At 55.6% G+C, this 19335-nt stretch overlaps 1 protein-coding gene across 8 annotated transcripts in view; it reads left to right on the top strand.

The window, feature by feature from the left end:
* Positions 1–19335, top strand: part of GATAD2B (GATA zinc finger domain containing 2B) — a 46495-nt gene that overhangs the window by 20579 nt on the left and 6581 nt on the right. For 3 of the 8 annotated variants that reach the window (XM_053277497.1, XM_053277498.1, XM_053277496.1), the window contains 9 exons: positions 4689–5018; positions 10651–10783; positions 12101–12232; positions 13712–13843; positions 15351–15521; positions 15755–16070; positions 17170–17372; positions 17811–17921; positions 18811–18928. In XM_053277497.1, the coding sequence (XP_053133472.1) occupies positions 4690–5018; positions 10651–10783; positions 12101–12232; positions 13712–13843; positions 15351–15521; positions 15755–16070; positions 17170–17372; positions 17811–17921; positions 18811–18928 (1645 nt within the window). In that variant the 5' untranslated portion in view covers position 4689. Of the gene's footprint in view, positions 1–4688; positions 5019–7952; positions 7959–8301; positions 8347–9140; positions 9252–10650; positions 10784–12100; positions 12233–13711; positions 13844–15350; positions 15522–15754; positions 16071–17169; positions 17373–17810; positions 17922–18810; positions 18929–19335 lie in introns of those variants that run through there. The other 5 variants (XM_053277495.1, XM_053277502.1, XM_053277503.1 and 2 more) reach the window with 5 other exon arrangements.

Here is a 19335-nt window from a genome sequence, read left to right on the forward strand (position 1 = left end):
GTGGAGCTTCTCCGTTGTTGTTTTAAAGTGCTTTCTGCTTTTGCAAGAAGTAGCAGTGGCTTAGTGGCTTTGAAAAATGCTAGATGCGTTCATGGAGGAAAGCTGCATCCCCTGTGGAATGGTACGTGAAAAGACCTTCCATGTACAGGAGCAGCCTACCCCTGAATATCAGATGTGGGGGGCAAACAGCAGAGGGAAGGCCTGCCCCTTCTTGCCCTCCTTGGGAGCATTTGGAGACCTTCCACTGACGGTTGGAACCAGGATGCTGGGCTTAGCAGACCTTCAGAGCCTGCCCCAGTGATGCTCCTTGCTCTTACGAGATGAACCCCTGCGAGTGCTGTCTCTTTTCCCCTCTTGCAAGTGGCCCAGACAAACAACAGGCCAAAGCTCTTTGGGGTCAGGCGGCGGCCAGCCCCTCCCGTGTCTGCCGCCCGGCCTCTCCTTGTCCCCGGAAGCGCTGCCCGCCTGCAAATCCATCTGTCCTGGTAAACTGACCTGTTAGCTTCCTGGGATTGCTCTGTGTGGGATGTGAGAGAGGGAGAGATGGCTCTCCCGTGGGCTGTGCTGAGCATCCTTCTCTCCCCGCCACCACGCCCTGCTTCCCTGGTCTCTGTGCTGCTCCTTCTTGCCTGCTGGATCCCCCAAGGGGGTGCGACTCCTGCCAGAATTCCCTGGCGCTCCGCTTGGGAGGCTGCTCGTTTTAATCATTTCGTGTGCTTTCTCCCCCCCACCCCGGTTCTGTTTGAAACGGCCGTCCGCTCTGTGCATTACGCAGCATGATCTTCGCGCAGCATCCTCGGCTGGTGGCTTTCAGCTGGTATTCCAGGAAACCCTGCAGACTCGGGGGGGGGGCCTCCTCAGTGATGGCAGGCCAGCTTCCCAAGCGGCTACTGGTCCCCCTTGACCTCTCTTCCCTTGCGAGTTCTGGGTGTGTTTTAGGGGCCGAGGTGAGGCCCAGAAATCCTGGCCACTTATCCGAGTGTGCGCCCAAGAGGAAGGGGAGTGGGGCAGGCCTCCGGCAGGGTAAGCCAGAGGGCAGGGGGTTGCCTGCCTCCAGTTCCTTCTCCTCCCTGACTGGCGAGTGCTCTTTCCTCCTTGGCTGCCTCTCACATGCAGCTTTCCAGCCCTGACAGCCTCTGGCTTCCCTTGCCTGGCTCAGGAGGAGGCTTCCCTTGGGCCCAAGGAACCAGCCATCCCGGGGGTAGACTGTTGCACCCCATGGGCTTCCCTCCCCCTCGGCCACCTCCTGCCACCCTCAACCCTGCAACTGGGGGGCTTTGGCACCCCCTCCCAATCAGCTCCTCAGCATGTGCCCCAACATCCTCGGCCGCCTTCAGAGGTTTGGTGGTGGAAACGGCAGCGGCGGCAGGGAAAGGGTTCCGCCTAGGCAGGACATTCGAAAACAGCCGATGCTGAACTAGGCATCATCTCTGTGTCGGCCAGTAGCCTCACGCGAAGCATCCCTGAGCGAGGAGGGCAGACCAGGGCCACAGTTGGAGCTCCATCAGCTCGCCACAATTCATCTTATTTGGACTCCTCGTAGCGGCCTGTACCATGACGTCTGTGTCACGCTGGGCTGGGCTGGGCGGAAGCCTAGATCCGGAGGGGCGGTTTGTCGCCCCGTGGCAGGAGAAGAGGGGCGGTTGAGCGGGCAGTGGAGGCAGGGTTAAGTGGGGTCATGCCACGTGGGGCGTGGAACAGGGAGAGGCCGTATGCCAAGGGCAGCCGGGTCAAAGCAGAGGCCGGAGGTTTGATTGAGGGGTTTTCAGCCCGCCAGAAAGCAAAGACTGAAAGCCAGAAGAAGTCTTGGCGGCTGCACCAACGAGACCTCGAACGGCAAGGAGGTTCTGTGGCTTCCTTGGCCTCTGGGAGTGCCGGCGGGTCCAAACGACCCATGTACTAGTCCAGCCGGGGATCGGGGTGGGTATGTACCCATATGGATGGGCACCCATGCTAATTCAGGGGTAACTTCTGGAATAACCCGGAGCTCAGGTGAAGCAAACTTTTTCTAGCGGAAGTTGACTCGCCAAGACTGGGCAGAGGGATGGGGCGAAGACGTCTCTTGTTGATCTTGCTCCTTTTTGCTTCTCAGAATTTAATTCCTTTTCTCCCTAGTACCTTCAGGTGTGTGTTGCTGATGTTCTTACAGCAGGTTTAAAGGAGAATGGAGGGGTGTGTGTGTGTCTGTATGTTCCCCCAATCCCAGTTTCTCCAACTGGAACAAAGCATCTTATTGTCATGTTTGTTTATTAATTTATTTAACTCAACATATTTCTGTACTGCCCCAAACCTGCGTCTCTGATTAGTTAGACAGTGCCATCAAGTTTCTGGCTCTTTCCAGAGTAAAAGGGGACAGTCCCCTGCCCTGAGAAGCTTATAATCCAAAACAGAATGAATAGGTGGGTATTTCAATTGCGTGCCCTCTGGCATCATCCCAGCTCCTCAGCACGGTTCAGCAGCTGGTTTAGATGCTCTGTGAATCAGTTTAGGATCCGTTTCACGTGGAATAATATCATAGTCTTCTTTGTTTGCTATCTGACTAAATGCTATTCAGATGACCAAAATGTTATTTAACTTGAAAGAAAAATATTTATTATTTTTCAACTCTTTGTTTTTAAAGCGGTTTTTACAAACAAAATACGCCCAACAGGTTAGGAACCTAGGAAGCTGCCATATACTGAGTCAAACCATAGGTCCATCAAGCTCAGTATTGGCTACACAGACTGGCAGCGGCTTCTCCAGGGTTGCAGGCAGGAGTTTCTCTCAGCTGCCCTATATTGGAGATGCTGCCAGGGAGGAAATTTGAAACCTCTCTTCTCCATCCCGTAAGGGGAATCTCTTCCAGTGCCCACACTTCTGGTGTCCCATTCAAATGCAACCCTGCTTAGCTAAAGGGACAAGTCAGGCTTGCTGCTACAAGACCAGCTCTCCTCTCACTTATAAATAAAACAGGGAATGGGAACGTTGATCCTGCAACTGCAAACTGAGTGGTTAGTGACCCGCTAGGTTTCAGCTCATCATCACTCTCTGTGTTGTAGGAGTTTGGTTCAGATTCCCAACAGCCAAGAGATCTGGGGACCGGGTTCAGTTCCAGTTCACTGAATAAACGGCTTTTGGGGTCTAGGTGTCTGGGCCCAGTTGGGCTGCCTGTTTTAAATATGAAGACACATTCAGAGCGCCTTTGACACATTTATCCGCGGAGGAGAGCAGCTATAGTTTTGTTGTCCTAGTAGCCTTTGTAGCATCCCAACCAAGGCGCATTTTGTATTTTTGCACCATCATTTGTACATTTTGCATCTTGTACAGCAGTCCAGGGCTGACACTGCTGTCTTCAGAGAGGTTGCAGGTTGTGGGGGGTGAACAGGAAAAGGGTCTTTTGGAGGCTCTCCCCCCCCCCCGCCCCCCACATGATCATACCTCCAGAGACAACCGGCTACCGCCTGCTTTTACTAGCTTTTTGGCGCCAGGTGAAGACGACTTTATTCTCCCAAGCTTTTCATGAATGGTTGATTTTTTTAAAAAGTATCTTTATTTTTCTCTGCTTTCATTGCTGCTTTTGTGCTTTGGATTTTTTAAAGAAATGCGTTATTGTTTAATAGAATGTTAATTGGTGGAACTGAAAACATCATTTGCCACTTTGGAAGCTTTTGCTGAAAGGTGGGATAAGTTTATGTATTTATTGACCAGATTTCTAGCTTAAGGCTGCCATGTTGAATGCATTCTTACTAGAGAGTAAGCCCCATTGAACACAGTGGGACTCACTTCTGAGTAAACACACATAAGATTGCACTGTGAAAAGTGGAATCACAGTGCACATAAGATTGCAGTGCTCAACAGCTTCACAAATGGCAGACAGGGGCTCTTTTATTATGCTCAGGAACACCTTTTTTCTCTTCTTCCCCTCCCCTTTTGTTTGCTTAACATCTGGCAGGAGGAAGAGTTCTGTTGAACTCGAAAACTTGCTCACTGCTTTGTGACATTTTTGTTAGGTGTGCTACTATAACTACCAGACTAAATAGGTTTGTAAGTCTTATTGAGCTGTGGAAAGGGGGGAGGGGGAGTTAAAGATACTTTAAATAAATCTGTACACTTAAATGGAAATGCAATGAGGGAGCATAGAGAACATTAGAAGTGCCATGATGGATCAGACCAAAGGCCTCTCGTGTCCGCCATCTTGTTTCCCCACAGTGGCCAACTCTGGGAAGCCTCTAAGCAAGACGTGGAGGCAATATCCCCCTCCCTTCCCCTCCCGAAACTGATACTCAGGGGTAGGCTGCCTCTGAACCTGGAGTCTCCATTTAGCAGCCACAGCTCGTATAATAGCTCTAACCTGGAGTTTCAGCCCTAAGAACTTCCTGGCTGGATCAGGTTGTGGGTCCATCTGCTCCAGCTTCTGGGTGTCATGCATTGGCCAGCCAGATGGAGATGCCTCCTGGAAGCCCGTGAGCAGGCCATGAAGTCAAGAGCCCTCCTCTGTGGTTGGCTCCCACGTCTGGTCTTGAGCGGTGAACTGGCCCTGCACAGGGGAGACCCCTTTAGCTGCCTTGGCCAGCAAGAGGCCTCTCCTTCCTCCGCATGTGTGTCTAGGAGACGTGACCGCGCCCCTCTGTACCACAAACGGGCTCCGCTTTCCTGCCCTGGCGTGACCACCCTCCTCTCTTTCTCCCTGCTCTCCCTTCCTGCCGCAGGATGGACCGCATGACCGAGGACGCCCTGCGCCTGAACCTCTTGAAGCGGAGCCTGGACCAAGCCGACGAGCGGGATGACGTCCTGGCCAAGCGGCTGAAGATGGAAGGGCACGAGGCCATGGAGCGCCTCAAGATGCTGGCCCTGCTCAAGAGGAAGGACCTGGCGGGCATCGAGGTGCCCCACGAGCTGCCCGTCAAGCAGGACGGCCTGAAGGTCTACGAGGAGAAGCTGAACGGCAACCTGAGGCCCCACGCGGACAGCCGGACCTCGGGGAGGCCGGGCAAGGAGAACATCAACGACGAACCGGTGGATATGAGCGCCAAGAGGAGGTAAGGGGGGAGCGGTGGGCGGGGGGCGCTTTTTGCTGCCGGCGGGAACGGTCGCGATCTTGGCTCCCCGCTGCTTGGCTTCTTGGTTGCTACAGATAAGCCAGAGGAGTGAGGGTTGGCTTTGAATAGCCCCTACTCCCGAAGGCTTGTAGGAGGGAACAGAAAGGGAAAGGGCAGAATGAAATGTCATCAGCATGAGTCGGAATCCCCCCCCCCGGCTTCTCCCAGTATAGACCGTGGTCCCCAAGGTACTGAAGAATCGTGGTTCCAAGGGTCTGGTGGCTGGGAATTGTCCCAGGGGTGGAGGGGTCATCCTCATGGGTTTGACGATCCAGCAGACGGGCACTGCAGCCTCGATAGTGCCCTTGAAGCACAGAGCTCAGTCCTCTGGGGCAGGGGTGGGGGTTTCCTCTGGTGGCAAGGGGCCTGCCGTTTGAGTCCTAGGAGACACCCCTCTTTGTTTCCAAAGGGCACTCGGGCTTGGGCTTGGTGGGTCTGCTGTGGAAAGGGGCAAGGATCCATCTGTGGGGAGCCTCCATGTCCGCCCCCCCCCCCCCGTGGTCTCCCTTGTGAATGTTTCCAGATGTAAGGCCCTCAGGGCAGGGACCTGCACTCATTTTATAAATACTATGGACATGAATGGAACTCTGTTAATGATACAAATACAACTAATATTTATAGACTGCTTTTCAGTGACGGTTCCCAAAGCGGTTTACATAGGAATAAATAAAGATGGCTCCCAATCTAAAAAAAGAAACATAAGAGAGACACCAGCCACAGCCACTGGAGGGATGCTGTGCTTGGGGGTGGAGAGGGCCAGTTGCTCTCCCCCTGCTCAATGTAAGAGAATCACCCCTGGGAAAAAGATGCCTCTTCTACTCAATTAGCAGGGGGGATAACAGTAATAATAGCAATAATCTATTGCCCCTTTCCTGATTGGCTAGGCGAATCCACGCGCCTAGTCCAGGAAGGAGCGCCCTCGTTCTAAACCGGCTTTGTCTCCCGACTGGTCGCCCTTGAGGGGGAGCTCTCGGGACCATCCACGAAGAGGCAGGTTCTTTGAAGAAAGGCTTGCTGGGCCCCTGAGCGGCCCCTCCCGCAGGGGTCTCTGTCCTGCCTCTGCTGTGAATGGGCGCTGGCTCACAACGGTCTGGCCAGAAGCCGCGGCTGCAGCACGTCGCCAGTTCCGATGGGTTGCGTGGCTTGTGCCGTGTCGTCACGGTCCCCCCCGTGCTCCCTGAGCGGCTAGGCTCGCCCCATGAAGAAGAAAGGAAACGTGTTGGGCACAGGGGAGAAGAGGTGCTGGGACAGTCCTAGATGGGGAGCAGTCTTTCTGAATGGGTGCAAGGAGAGCAAAACACCGGCAGAAGGCTTTTTGGAGAATATTTCCACCCCCACCTCCCCACCCCGCAAAAGCTCTGTGTTCGTCCCCAAAACCAAGGTAGTTGAACATTCGGTCTGCTTCCAGAAGAGATGTTTCTGTGGCTGTGCTGTAGCCTTGTTCGGAGCGCTTTGGGGCGCTTATTTGCCCCTAGCGGTGCTTGAGAAGAGCCCTGGCGGCCTGATGCTTGGGGTCATGCTGTGGGGCCCCCGGTGCATGCACAGCCCCCCTCCTGGCTGCGGTGTGGGGGAGGCACCGGGGTGGAAACAGGCGCCATCCAGCCCGTAACGTGGCTGCTGGCTCCAGCTCTTCGATCCTGACTCACTTGTGCCATCCCAGGAGGCAGGGAGAAGAGCATCCCTTCTGCAGGCCTACCTTGGCGGCTGCTGTGTGAGGCTGGGGGCAGCCCTGCCCGCCGCCTGCCCCACTGCTGGTCCCCTCCTGCTGGAACAGATCTGTCTGGTGGTTCAGGCCGCCCTGGAGAGCTTGCGTCGAGAGGCCCTTGTGACCGGCGGCTCACAGAGCTGTCAAAACGAGGGGGCAGCCTTGGGGGGCAGAGCAGCAGGCAGGCAGGCAGGGCACCATCTGGCTGTGAGTTATCCTACACAAGCCCCGTGGAAATGGACCGGAGCTTGCAAGAGTGGAGGTGGTCCTGTCTGACGCAATGAGGCTTATGCAAGCGAACTTCCCACTGGCTCATGCCCCACGCTAATTGGAGCGCACGCGTGTGTGCGTGTGCGTGTGCTGGGATTATCTGTGTCAAGTGCCGAAAGGTCTTGAATCAGCCCTGCTGGGACGCTGCCACTGAGGAAGGGGGACTCCCTTCTGGCCGGTGAAAAGGACCACCTTCCTCCCTGCAGCCATGGCCAAGGGGCGGGGGAAACCCAAGAACCCGGAGAAAGGGCTGAACCTTCCGTAGCACTGTGGCCGTCCACCTTGCATTCTGTCCCTTTGTGAGGTAGCATGAAGCCACCTGTTGTGAGAAGGGAGGGCAGTGTGGCACCCCCCCGCCGCCCCCAAGAAACTCTTTGCCAAATGAGAGACCATTTGGGGTGGGTCAACTTCATTGAGGATGGGTTCGTAGCTCAGTGGTAGAGCATCTGCTTTGCAGGCAGAAAGTCTCAGTTTCAGTCCCTGGCTGGGAAAGAAAAGACTCCGGAGTGAAACTCTAGCTGCTGCCAGTCCGTGCAGGCAATATTGAATGGATGGGCCAAGATTCTGACTCGGTGTGAGGCAGCTCCCTGTGTTGCTTTGTCTGAGAATGGGGCCGTAGCTCAGTGGTCGGGCATCTCTGGTTCACTCCCTGGCAGGATATCCAGGCAGGGTTGGGAGAGACTCCTGCCTGAAACCTTGGAGCGCTGCTGCCAGTCAGTGTAGGCAAGATTGTGTTAGGGGCAGCGAGAGTCTGACTCAGTCTAAGGCCGCTTTCTGTATCCTGGCTGTTCCTCTTTGCTCTGAAAGACGCCTCTGCGCCTTTCAGGATCTGGTGATCTTGGCCGTTTAAGACAGACAGACGAGCTGAATTGAGGGGGAACTGACAGAATGTTAGGAAATGAAAAGTGAGTCATGGCAAATAAGGCTATTAGACAGATTGTACGGAGCCTTGATCCACCGCGTTGCGCGTGGAGCATTCATGTGCTTGGAAGGAAACGCTCCCAGCCTCCGCAGAGCTGTGTGTGTGTCCCTTGGAGCCCCTTGGGGTTTCCGGCTGAGGAGCAAAGCTTTGACTGTGGGGGAGAGTTATTTAAGAAAATCTCTGTCTGTCCCAGGCAGGCCTGTTTCTGCTCTGCTTGTAAAGGGGATCTAGAGAGAAGTCTGTTTACCCTTCTACGATGCCCATTGCCAAGCCCAGTAATTTTGTCAGGGCCCGTGGTCTGGCTCCCTAGTTCGTGAATTGGCTAAGGCCTGCTGTCGCTCTCGTGGTCTCAAAGAGGAGTCTGGGAAAGGGTGAGCAAAGTTGGTATCCCCGGGTGTCCTGCATGGAATCCAAACTCTTCCTGGTTCTATGGGAGTGTTAGTTGGCATTTGTGTGCGGTTTTTAAAGAAAAGAATCAAGTTCCTAGCAATGTTCCCTCGGACAGGGATTCCCAGATGTTGTGGACTACAACTCCCAGAATCTCCAAGCAAAGGCCATGGCAGCTGGGGATTCTGGGAGTTGTAGTCCACAACATCTGGGGATCCCTGTTAGAGGCAACACTGGTTCCCAGCCCTTCTTGGCTCTGATGAAAAGTCTGCGGGTGTGAACAGTTTCTAATAAAGGGCCAAAGCAAGGAGGCAGAATTGAGGGCCTCCAGTGCACAGAGAAGGGTGTGTGTGTGTGTGGGTGTGTGTGTGTGTACACACACACACTCTACACAGACCCCCATCTCTCCTGGATCCCCATTCCTGGCCCTGTTCCTCCCAATGATTCCTCTCCAGCACCTGAGGTTTTTTGTTTGTTTGTTTTTAAGGTCCTTAATTTTGCAAAAGCCCAAATCTTGTGCCTGAAACCAATTCGGCCCAATGTGCAGCTGTGCGCCTCTCAGCCCTTCGGCCGACTGGATTCAGTCCGAGGAGAGAACCGCTTTCCGTGCTGGGGCCCAAATTTGGCTGTGGTGTGGGGGTGGGGCAGTTGCCCGCCCAGGGCCTGGTTGCAGGTTAGCCTCCCTCTGTGTGATGTCATAAAGCGTGGAGCAAGCGCCTGGTTACCGCTGGGTCGCATCACCCGTCTCCGAGTGACAGGAAGTGGCGGCCGCAGCTGAGGCCCACAGATCCACTTCCAGGTCACGGTTTGGCTCAGTCCCTGCCGCAGCTCCCTCTCGAGGGGAGGCGGTGGTCCGTGCTTCCGAGCTCGTGATGAGCGTGGAGTCCAGGTATCCCGCCTGCCCTGTCCCACGGAGGCTTTTGTTCCCTGTGTTCAGGACTTCTCCTGCCCTATCCCTGATTTGGGCTCCAGCCATTTCATTTCTGAAGCACCCGCTGAAAACTAGGCTGGTCTTCGCTCTTGAGAAACCCCTTTTTCCTTCAGAGGAGATCTTCTGTTTTCTTCTTTCTCTGAATGCCTGGGTTCTTGCTGCACCTTAACTGAGCCAGAAATTTAATTTCTGGGGCTGCACACTTGAGCTCTTTGGGCAGCCTCAATGTTAACTGAAGATTAGAACGGAACCTCCTTCCCCGTTAACTGGTGATGCTAATGAAAAAGGGCCAGAGACCTTCCTCTGCAAGGAAAACAGGTGCCTCCACCCGTGGGTCACAGGCCCTCCCCTTCTGGGTTCGGACACGTTTTGTGCCAGCCATTGCAAATCTACGTTGCCACCTCAGTGGTATACCAGCCTGGCTGAAACTTCATTGATTTATCACCTTATAACCCCACCCTTCTTTCAAGGATCTCAGGACAGTGTGTGTGATTTCTCTCCCTCACACAACAACCCTGTGAGGTAGGTTAGGTTGTGAGTGAGTGACTGGCCCACATTGATCCAGAGAGCTTTGTGGCGGAGTGAGCTTTGAACCCGGGTCTTGCCCGTCCTAGTTTGGTGCTCTGTCGACTGCGCCACACTGTCAGGTAGCGTCTGGGCAGCTAACAGTGCGCGCAGAAAGGATCCTGAGTAGCAGGAAGGAAAGCCTGGGCCACCTGGAGTGGTAGACTGGCTCAAAGAAGAGTTGAGGAATCTCTTTCTTCTAAGGCAAAACTGCCCTACAGATGACATCAGTCTTGTCAGTCCACAAATGTTTCTAACTAATCCTTTGTGGCCCACCAGCAGCCTGGGAGAGAGAGAAGGAGCTCCTGTTCTCAACCTATTTCACGACCAGTTGCTTACCTGCCTACTTGTCTGGAGGCAATCAGTGGGCGTGTAAGCATCCGTTGGATGAGTAAACTGTATGGACATATGCAGACCCTTGCAGGGCCCGCCTAGATTTCTCAGAGTCCTTCCAGACGTGTGCATTTCAAGTACCACCGTGTGCAAGCTACTTACACCCATGTCGGTGTTTGGGGCTTGCTCGGCTCGCTTCTCCCCCTAGGCCTCTGTGGCTGGCCTCCCTGAGACCTCAGAAACAGAACGGCGGGCAGGGGGGTCATCAGCATTGTTCCCACCCACCCCATGGGCTCCCAGACCTTAAGGTTAGGAGTTTGGGACTAGAACCTTAGTCTGACGTTGCTGTGGCAAGCATTTACTTGCTCCACTGTTCCAGTCTGTGACCTGATTAAGGGATGCTTCATAATCCACTTCTTTCTTTCAATCTCCCCCCCCCTTTTTTTTTTTTTAAATTCAGCAGTGACCAGGACAGAGGGCGACTAACCCCCTCGCCGGATATCATCGTCCTTTCCGATAACGAGGCCTCTAGTCCCCGCTCCAGTTCCCGCATGGAAGAAAGGCTCAAAGCCGCCAACCTGGAAATGTTCAAGGTGAGCAAAGTGAGCATCTTGTTGGCCCTAAGCGCCCGAGAGACTGAAGTTGTTCAAGAGGAGGGTGTGTGCAAACTTGCGGGTTAGACAAAACGCTTCTCGAGGCAGAACAGTAAGGGAAGTTTGGATGTACAGCAAGGTTACCTATTTGTAGAAGCCCATGACAGCTGCCAGCCACTTTGTAAGCTTAAACCAATTCAGCTGTCACAGCTTCTTCCAAGGAGTCATGGGACGTTATTGGGCATGGAGGTCTCTCTAAGCTGCTTGCTTGCTAGGGGCCCATTGTGCACGATTCTGTCCTTCAGATCTTTATCAGGATGGCGTGAGAACCAGTTCTGCAGAAGCAGCAGTGATGCCACTCTGTTTACACACGGAGCCAGCCTTCTTGGAACCGTGGGAGAAAACGGAGAGAGATCATGGTTCTCTTGCTCTCCATTGTTGTAGAATAGGGGTTCTCAAGGCTGGGTCCCCAGATTGTTGTTAGACTACAACTCCCATCATCCATTGTGCCTGGGGGAGTTGCAGTCCAACACCTGGCAACCCCGGTTTGAGAACCCCTGTTTTAGAATGTGATTCTAGAATCCCCCACAATGATAGGCAGTGAAGTCAGAACAGACAGAAGGAAATGTGTCTTCATACAACAGATAACATATAGAAATTCACTGCTGCCAAATACTATGATTGTATCCTGCCCTTCCTCGAAGGAGCTCAGGGCAGGGTGCAGTTTTCTCCGCTCTCGCCCTCACAAGGACCCTATGAGGTTGCTGAGACTTGAGTGGTGGTGTCTGGCCCAAGATCAACCTGCGAGTGTCATGGTTTGCGGAGATTTGAACCTGGGTCTCCCAGGCCTTGCCCTGCGCTCTGTTATACAACTCCAGCTCTGTGCCTTCTGCCCTCGGGCGAATCCTGCTCCAGCCAACCAGTAGTGGGGACTGCTAGCTTAGGTGACATTACAAGAGGGGTGAGACATATTCGTAGAGGGAAACAGCTTTTACCATGGTCGTTGTATAGAACCTCTGGGGTTAGAGGCAGTCTACCTCTTGCATCCTGATTGCTGGGAATCTCTCCTGGCCTCCTTATGGGCCTCTGGGTGGCAGCAGAGAGTTGGATTCCAGGAAGCTTTGGGCTTGGTCCAGCAGGCCTCTTCTGATATCCTACCAGGAGCTCCCCAATTGTACCCTTCTGTCTGGGCTGTCCAAGAGATGCTGGTGTCAGGATGCTCCATCCTGGTGGCGTGTGGGGCGCCTTGGCTGCCCGAGGCCTGGCAGGGAGGGACCCAAGCCCCGCTTGACCCTCCGGCCTTCTCTCCACTCCCAGGGCAAAGGCATCGAGGAGAGGCAGCAACTCATCAAGCAGCTCCGGGACGAGCTGAGGCTAGAGGAGGCCCGGCTGGTGCTGCTGAAGAAGCTACGGCAGAGCCAGCTGCAGAAAGAGAACGTGGTCCAAAAGGTGAGGCCCCCGGGGCGGTTGCTGCTTGCTTGCTGGGCGGGTCGGTTTGTCACATTTCTGTCCCGCCCTATATAGACATCTCCCGGCAGCGGACAAAGGTGTCCTGGCCCTTCTGCGGGAGGAGAGCCAAGGGCCGGGCATCTAGGTTGCGAGCCCTTTGGGGACAGGGAGCCCTTTCGTTGATCTGTCTCTCTCTGGGTAAACCGCTTCGGGAACCTTTGGTTGAAAAGCGGCCGATCAGTATTTGCCGTATTCGTGTCCCAGCTCCATGCTTTGCATCTAGCAGCTCCCGCCTCAAATTGTGCATGTGAGCAGTCAGCCGATCTCTGTTCTTAGGAAGTCAGGAAGGAGCCTTCTCCTGAGTCAGACCCCTGGTCCATCGAGCTCAGGATTGTCTTCACAGACTGGCAGCGGCTTCTCCAAGGTTGCAGGCAGGAGTCTCTCTCTTGGTCCTATCTTGGAGATGCTGCCAGGGAGGGAACGGGGAACCTAGATGCTCTTCCCAGAGCGGCTCCATCCCTTCAGGGGAAGATCTCACACATGTAGTCTCCCATTCATATGCAACCAGGACAGACCCTGCTTCGCTAGGGGGACAAGTCATGCTTGCGACCACCAGACCAGCTCTCCTCCTGGGACCCTTCCACAGGGCTGGGACCCAGGAGAGCTGTTGCCAATCCAAGTAGGCAGTCCTGGGCTAGGCAGAGCGGTGGTGCCCTTAGGCAGAGTCACGGGTTCAGCTGGGCAGGCCGTTTGCACGTAGCAATTCCCAGAGCGCCTGTCGGGCCTCACCCGGGTGCCCCAGAAATGGCTGCAGTGTGTCCTGACGTCTTAAGCCGTTGTCTTGGGCGTATCCTCCACTTTCTGCCAGGGAGGCTGCATGCCACATGGAGTTCATACATGGGCAGGACATCATCCCAAGGGAGGAGAGCGGGTTTTTGCAGCAGTGAGCATGAATTTTTCTGCCCTGGTTTGCATTTGTATGGGAGCACTGTAAGATATTCCCCTGAAGGGCTGGTGCCGGAGCTTAGTGGAAGAGCATCTGCATGCTTGCAGAAGATCCTAGGTTCAGTCCCTGGCAGCATCTCCAGGCAGGGCTGGGAGAGACTCCTGCCTGGAACCTGGGAGAAGCCGCTGCCAGTCAGTGAAGACAATCCTGAGCTAGATCAACCAAGGTTTGGACTCACTGCTGTATAAGGCAGTTTCCTGTGTCCCTCTGAGGTCCGGCTCCCTTGATATCCCCTGATGCAGCCCATGCAGCAGCTGAGAGTACTGAGGGCGTCTCAGAAGCCGTGGGTCCAGGTTTCCCCCAGAGGGCTTCATGGCTGATCCGACGCTTTAACCCCTACATAGATGAAGCATCCCTGCCCACAGGATCTGTGCCTCGTGACTCTGTGTTGCTACGAGAAAACTCTGCTCTTAGTCTGAAAGTGTGGCTCTGTTCCCCATGAGCAACCGTATCGTTTTCCCTCTGCCTGCTAGACTCCAGTCGTCCAGAACGCAGCTTCCATCGTCCAGCCGTCTCCTGCCCACGTCGGACAGCAGGCTCTGTCCAAACTCCCCTCCCGGCCTGGAACGCAGGGGGTCGAGCCCCAAAGCCTCCGGACATTACAGGTAGGCGGCCTTCGGCGAGCCCTGCATTAGCTTCGAGACGCTCTCGTGACCTGCCTTCCTGTTCTGCAGCAAGCTGTCCGAGTTTTCCTCTTGAGGAGGCTCCGCTGGGGGCTTGCTCGTGGTGCTGGTGTGATTTGGGGTGCAGGGGATTGGGGCACCTTCCTGACAAGTCAAGGCTACAGCGTTGGGCTCTTTGGAGTTAAAAAGATGGCTGAGGGGAAACGTGGTAAAGGTTTCTGCACTTGGGGAAGAACAGTCTCCGACTCTTTCCCAGAATGGGTGAGAAGAATTATCCGAATTATTCTCACCCATTCCGGGAAAGAATGGGAGAATATTCTTCCCCAAGTGTAGAATATAAACAGCAATGCATAAGGTGGAGAAAAGGGATCAAGTGTACCTCCTTCTATTATTGTTCGTTGTTTGTTTAAAATATTTACCTGAATCCAAGACTTGGTTTTTCCCAAGTTATTTGATGTTTGAATTTAGTGGAGTGGGGTGGTCTTAAATTCAAAATTCTCTTCCTTTATACCTGTAAATACAGGTAGAACTTCTTTCCTTCTCTCTCTCTCTTTTTTAAAAAGGGGATTGTCTTAAGAGTCATCTTGGATTTGGGTAAATAACGTATATATTGTTTCCCAAGAAGTTTACATACCAAAAGGACCTCCTCTAGGGTTGCCCTAGGTAGGGCTCTGGATTTCATGTTCCCAAATGAAATCAGAACTTGGCTGTTTTTAAGCGACTCCTGAAGACACACCTATTTTATCAGACTTTTTGAAGTTTTATGGAGGGTTATTTTAGTTTGTTTGATATGTTTTAGGGTTTTATTGGTTGTATTTTCCTTTATGAACCACCCAGAGTTTTATGTGGGGCAGTATATAAATATGATAAATAAATGAATAAGAAAATGGTTCCCTCTCTCAAAGGGCTCCCAATCTAAAAAGAAACCCAAGAGAAACCATATATCTCCTACTTTGGATTCTTGGCTCACTGGGCCAAAATCAAGTAGCCCTCCCTTTTATTATTGTTGTTGTTGTTATTATTAATTCGATTTCTATACCGCCCTTCCAAAAATGGCTCTGGGTGGTTTACACAGAGAAATAACCAACAAATAAGATGGTTCCCTGTCCCCAAAGGGCTCACAATCTAAAAAGAAACATCAGATAGACACCAGCAGTAGTCACTGGAGGGGTCCTGTGCTGGGGGTGGATTTTCTGGGGGGCAGGGAGGGCTAGCTGGGTTTGGTCCGATGAAGCCCCATTTTCACACTTAGGGGGTCCACCCATGTCTGCGCTGCAGGGTTCAGACGGCAGATTTGGGCTCACCTGTCCGAATGGACCTCCTTATAGAGACATAATTACTGCTGGGATCCATGCTAGGGAGCCGGGTGCGAGGCGTGCCGGTCTGTGGGCTGCTCTGTGGCCTCGTGCCGGAGGCTACCGACTTGCCTCGGTCCCCGCCCGCCCCTGAAACGCACGTGCCTCCTTTCCCCCTCGGCCTCCGTGGGCAGGGTCACAGCGTCATCCGGTCCGCCACCAACACGACTCTCCCGCACATGCTGATGTCGCAGCGCGTCATCGCGCCAAACCCCGCCCAGCTCCAAGGGCAGCGCGTCCCCCCGAAGCCGGGCCTGATCCGCACCACCACTCCGAGCATGAGCCCCGCCATCAGCTACCAGCCGGTGAGTGGCGGGAGCAGGGGAGGGGCGGGCGGCCCACGGGGCGGGGATGGCGAGGGCCAGGCGAGAGCGGCCACCTGGTTCTCCCTGCCGTAGCTCAGGGGGTTCTGCTTTGTGGCGGTTAACTGGATGGTCCTTGTAAGTGTTGGGAGGCAGGGAAAGAAGCAGGCAGCACTAGGCCCGTTGGCCTCCTCCTCGCTGACGCTCCCCTCCCCTTTGCCCCCCCCCCTCCACAGCAGCCCAGCTCGGCCGTCCCCTGCCAGCGCACCACCTCCTCCGCCATCTACATGAACCTTGCCTCCCACATCCAGCCGGGCGCGGTGAACCGGGTGTCCTCGCCGCTGCCCAGCCCCAGCGCGCTCAATGACGCCGCCAACTCCCAGGCGGCCGCCAAGCTCGCCTTGCGCAAGCAACTGGAAAAGACCCTCCTGGAGATCCCGCCCCCCAAGCCGCCCGCCCCCTTGCTCCACTTCCTGCCCAGCGCGGCCAACAGCGAGTTCATCTACATGGTGGGCCTGGAGGAGGTGGTGCAGAGTGTCATCGACAGCCAAGGTAAAACGTCACGGGCGGGGCGGGGTGGAGGTGGCCGAGAGGCCAGGCGGGGTCAGGAGGGCCAGAGGGGCGGCGGGAGAGTCAGTGGGGCAGGCTCAAGGGGTCAATTGGACCAGAAGCGCTGTAGCAGCTCCCGACAGGACTGGTGAGGGGTGTGCCTTCTGCCAACTCTCCTCAGAATTCTTCCCCACCCCACCCCACCCCCTTAGTTTTCCAGTATTCTTGGAAGAACTTGGATCTCCCCAAGCTTTTTCCGGGATGGCTTGGGGAAAGAAAACCAGACCGGAGGTGCCGTCAAGTTCCCCCTACCAAGGTTGGGGGACACCCCATCCCGCCCTTCCCCTTCGGCTGTCTCTTGTTCTCCTTTTTAAGCTTTTCTTTTTTAAAAAAGAAAAATATTTAACACACAAAAATTTTCAGTCAACCAAAATCTGAAAAAATAAGCTTTTGGATGATTATTAACCCATCCAACCAAAATTATAATGCAAACCATAGTACATCCACATTTCAGATGACAGAAAACAGCAGATAAGAACATGCTACCTTTCTCATTCCAAAACGATACGACAAGACCAGTCCTTAATAAAGGGGGAGTCATACCGGTGGTTGTCTCTATTTTTTATGTTACGTTTCATCATCATAGCCTGTTTCCCATCTCCTAAAAAAAAACCAATGAGACAATGGAGGGTTCATATCATTTCTCCAACATGCTGCTCCGGAGACCTTTGCAGCAGTTAGTCAGTGGGTCATGATTTCGATCTCCTCTTTAGCCACAAGCTCCTTCAAGTAATTCCATAGAATTCTTAAAGGATCCTTGGGTAGCCGATAACCTGTGATTTGGTTAACACAGAACCGTGTCAATTGCCGACGCATCCAGAAAATGTGTAAATAATCTGCATGTGGGTCACCGCACCACCAGTACCTACCTGCAGCCCTCCTGCAGACGTTGGCCTGGAACTCCCAGCCTCCCTGACTATTGGCCACTGTGGCTGGGGGTGATGGGAGTTGTAGTCCAGCGACAGCCGGAGGGGCAAAGTGGGGCAGCCCTGTGGGGGCTGAGACCCTCTTTTCTGACCCGTCTTTCTTGCCTTGCTTCCAGGCAAGGGCTGCGCCTCCCTCTTGCGGGTGGAGCCCTTCATCTGCGCCCAGTGCCGCACGGACTTCACCCCGCACTGGAAGCAGGAGAAGAACGGCAAGATTCTGTGCGAGCAGTGCATGACCTCCAACCAGAAGAAGGCCCTCAAGGCCGAGCACACCAACCGGCTGAAAAACGCCTTCGTCAAAGCGCTGCAGCAAGAGCAGGCAAGTGGTTTCCTGGAGGTGGGGGTGGGTGGGTCTGGTGGTCTAGGGGTCACAAGCATGGATCGCCCCCTTGGCTCAGCAGGGTCCACCTTGGTTTGTGTTTGGATGGGAGGCTGCAGCGGTGAGCCCTGGGAGAGCTTCCCCTGAGGGGACGGGGCTGTCGTGGGAGCCCATCTGCTTGGCATGCAGAGGGTCCTAGGCTCCATCGCTGGCAGCATTTCCGGGATGAGCTGGAGGAGACTCCTTCCTGGAGCCATGGAGGGCCGCTGCCAGTCCGTGCAGACTACCATGAGCTAGACGGACCAAGGGTCTGACTCAGTAGAAGGCCGCTTCCTGTCACCCCACCGGTGTCCGAGGGGAGGCTCGATGCTGGCTGAGCCCTGTCCTTCTCGAAGCTCTCCCTGGCTCCTCCTGACCGCCTGCCTCTTCCCGCCGCAGGAGATCGAGCAGCGGCTGCAGCAGCAGGCGGCCTTGTCCCCCACGGCCGCTCCCGCCGTGTCCAGCGTCAGCAAGCAGGAGAGCATCATGCGACACCACACGCTCCGCCAGGTAGGCCCCCGGACGCTCCTCCCTCCGGCAGCCCTTGGGCCACTCCGGCCCGGCCTCCTCCCACAGTGGCCCGCTCTCCGCTCCGCTCGTGGGCTTTGCGCCCACCAGCAAGATGGGCTTCTGCCGCCTGGATCAGCGAAGGCGGACTTGTGTGTATTTGCACAGGCTTTGTGGTCTTCTGTAGACTCCGCTGCAGGTTTAACGGCTTGCGTGGTTCGGGCTTTGCCCGTCCTGGGGATGGCACTGAAGAACTCCCGCCTTCCCTTTCTCCTCTGCCCCCCACCCCACCCCAAACGCCTGAGAGCCGATTCGGCCACCCCTCTGTTTGCTGAGGCTGCCATGAACGTGGCCTCTGTGTTTTCAAGCCCAGCTCCACACTTCCAAGGACAAGAGCAGTGCTTCTGAAAAGACCGCAGAAATGACTGGGAAGCCACATTCTGTGCCCAGCGATGCGTTCCCCACCCCCACGAAATCCCAGCCCCCTGCCCAGGCACAGCCCTGGCTGAGTCGGCCAGGCTCGCCCCGCTCTCCACGGCCCACCCTTTCGCACTCGGCTCCTTTCAGCTGCTTCTCCGGCTGCCGGGGGCAGGCCTCTCCTTTGCTGTCCCCACTGCAAAGTGGGCGCATGGGGCAGCCCCTCAGCCCCAAAGGGGTGCCTGCCTAGGGGTGCCCGCTGAGAAATAGGATGGGGCCAGGCGCCGGAGGGCCTGATCCGGCCCCTCAGCCTGGCTCCTGGTCTGCAAAAGGAGCACCAGCTCCTGTCAGGGGAGAGTTAGGCTGCCTCTCGCGGCTCCCCCGGTGTGTGTGCCGGGCCTTCGCCTCCGCCAGGAAGCCAGTGCCCCGTCTCTGCTCAGCTGCCTTGCCCCACTCTTTTCTCCTCCCTCTCCAGGCACCCCAGCCCCAGAGCAGCCTGCAGCGCGGGATCCCCACCTCGGCCCGCTCCATGCTGTCCAACTTTGCGCAGGCCCCGCAGCTCTCCGTCGCGGGAGGCCTTCTCGGCATGCCAGGTATAAAGCTGTGCCCGGGATTGGGGCTGGAGGGCGGGTGGGGGTGGGGTGAGCGGGCAGGGGGTCCCGGGGCAGAATCTCCCGCCAGGCAGCCCGGGGGGGGGGGGCTCTTGCACCCCGCCTCCTCCGCCGATCCGTGCCGAAGCAGATCCCGGAGGCCCCCGAGCTGGGGGGAGGTCCCCTCCGTCCCCGAAAGGCAGAGCATGGCTTCGCGTGCTGTTCCTTGGGACCCTGGCCTGAGGCAGCCGCCTCCTTGGGACTCGGCCCGTGTGGGTCCTCGGGGTGGAAGCCGGCCCGGGAAGGCCCACCGGCTCCAGCTTGGGCTCCAGGACACGAGGACGGCGGAAGAACACAGCCGAGGGAGGGGTGTCGTGGGGGGCCTGTCCGTCTGTAGGAGCGGACGTAGA

This window comes from Hemicordylus capensis, chromosome 14 (assembly GCF_027244095.1).
Source record: "Hemicordylus capensis ecotype Gifberg chromosome 14, rHemCap1.1.pri, whole genome shotgun sequence".
In the NCBI taxonomy this organism is placed as follows: Eukaryota; Metazoa; Chordata; class Lepidosauria; order Squamata; family Cordylidae; genus Hemicordylus; species Hemicordylus capensis.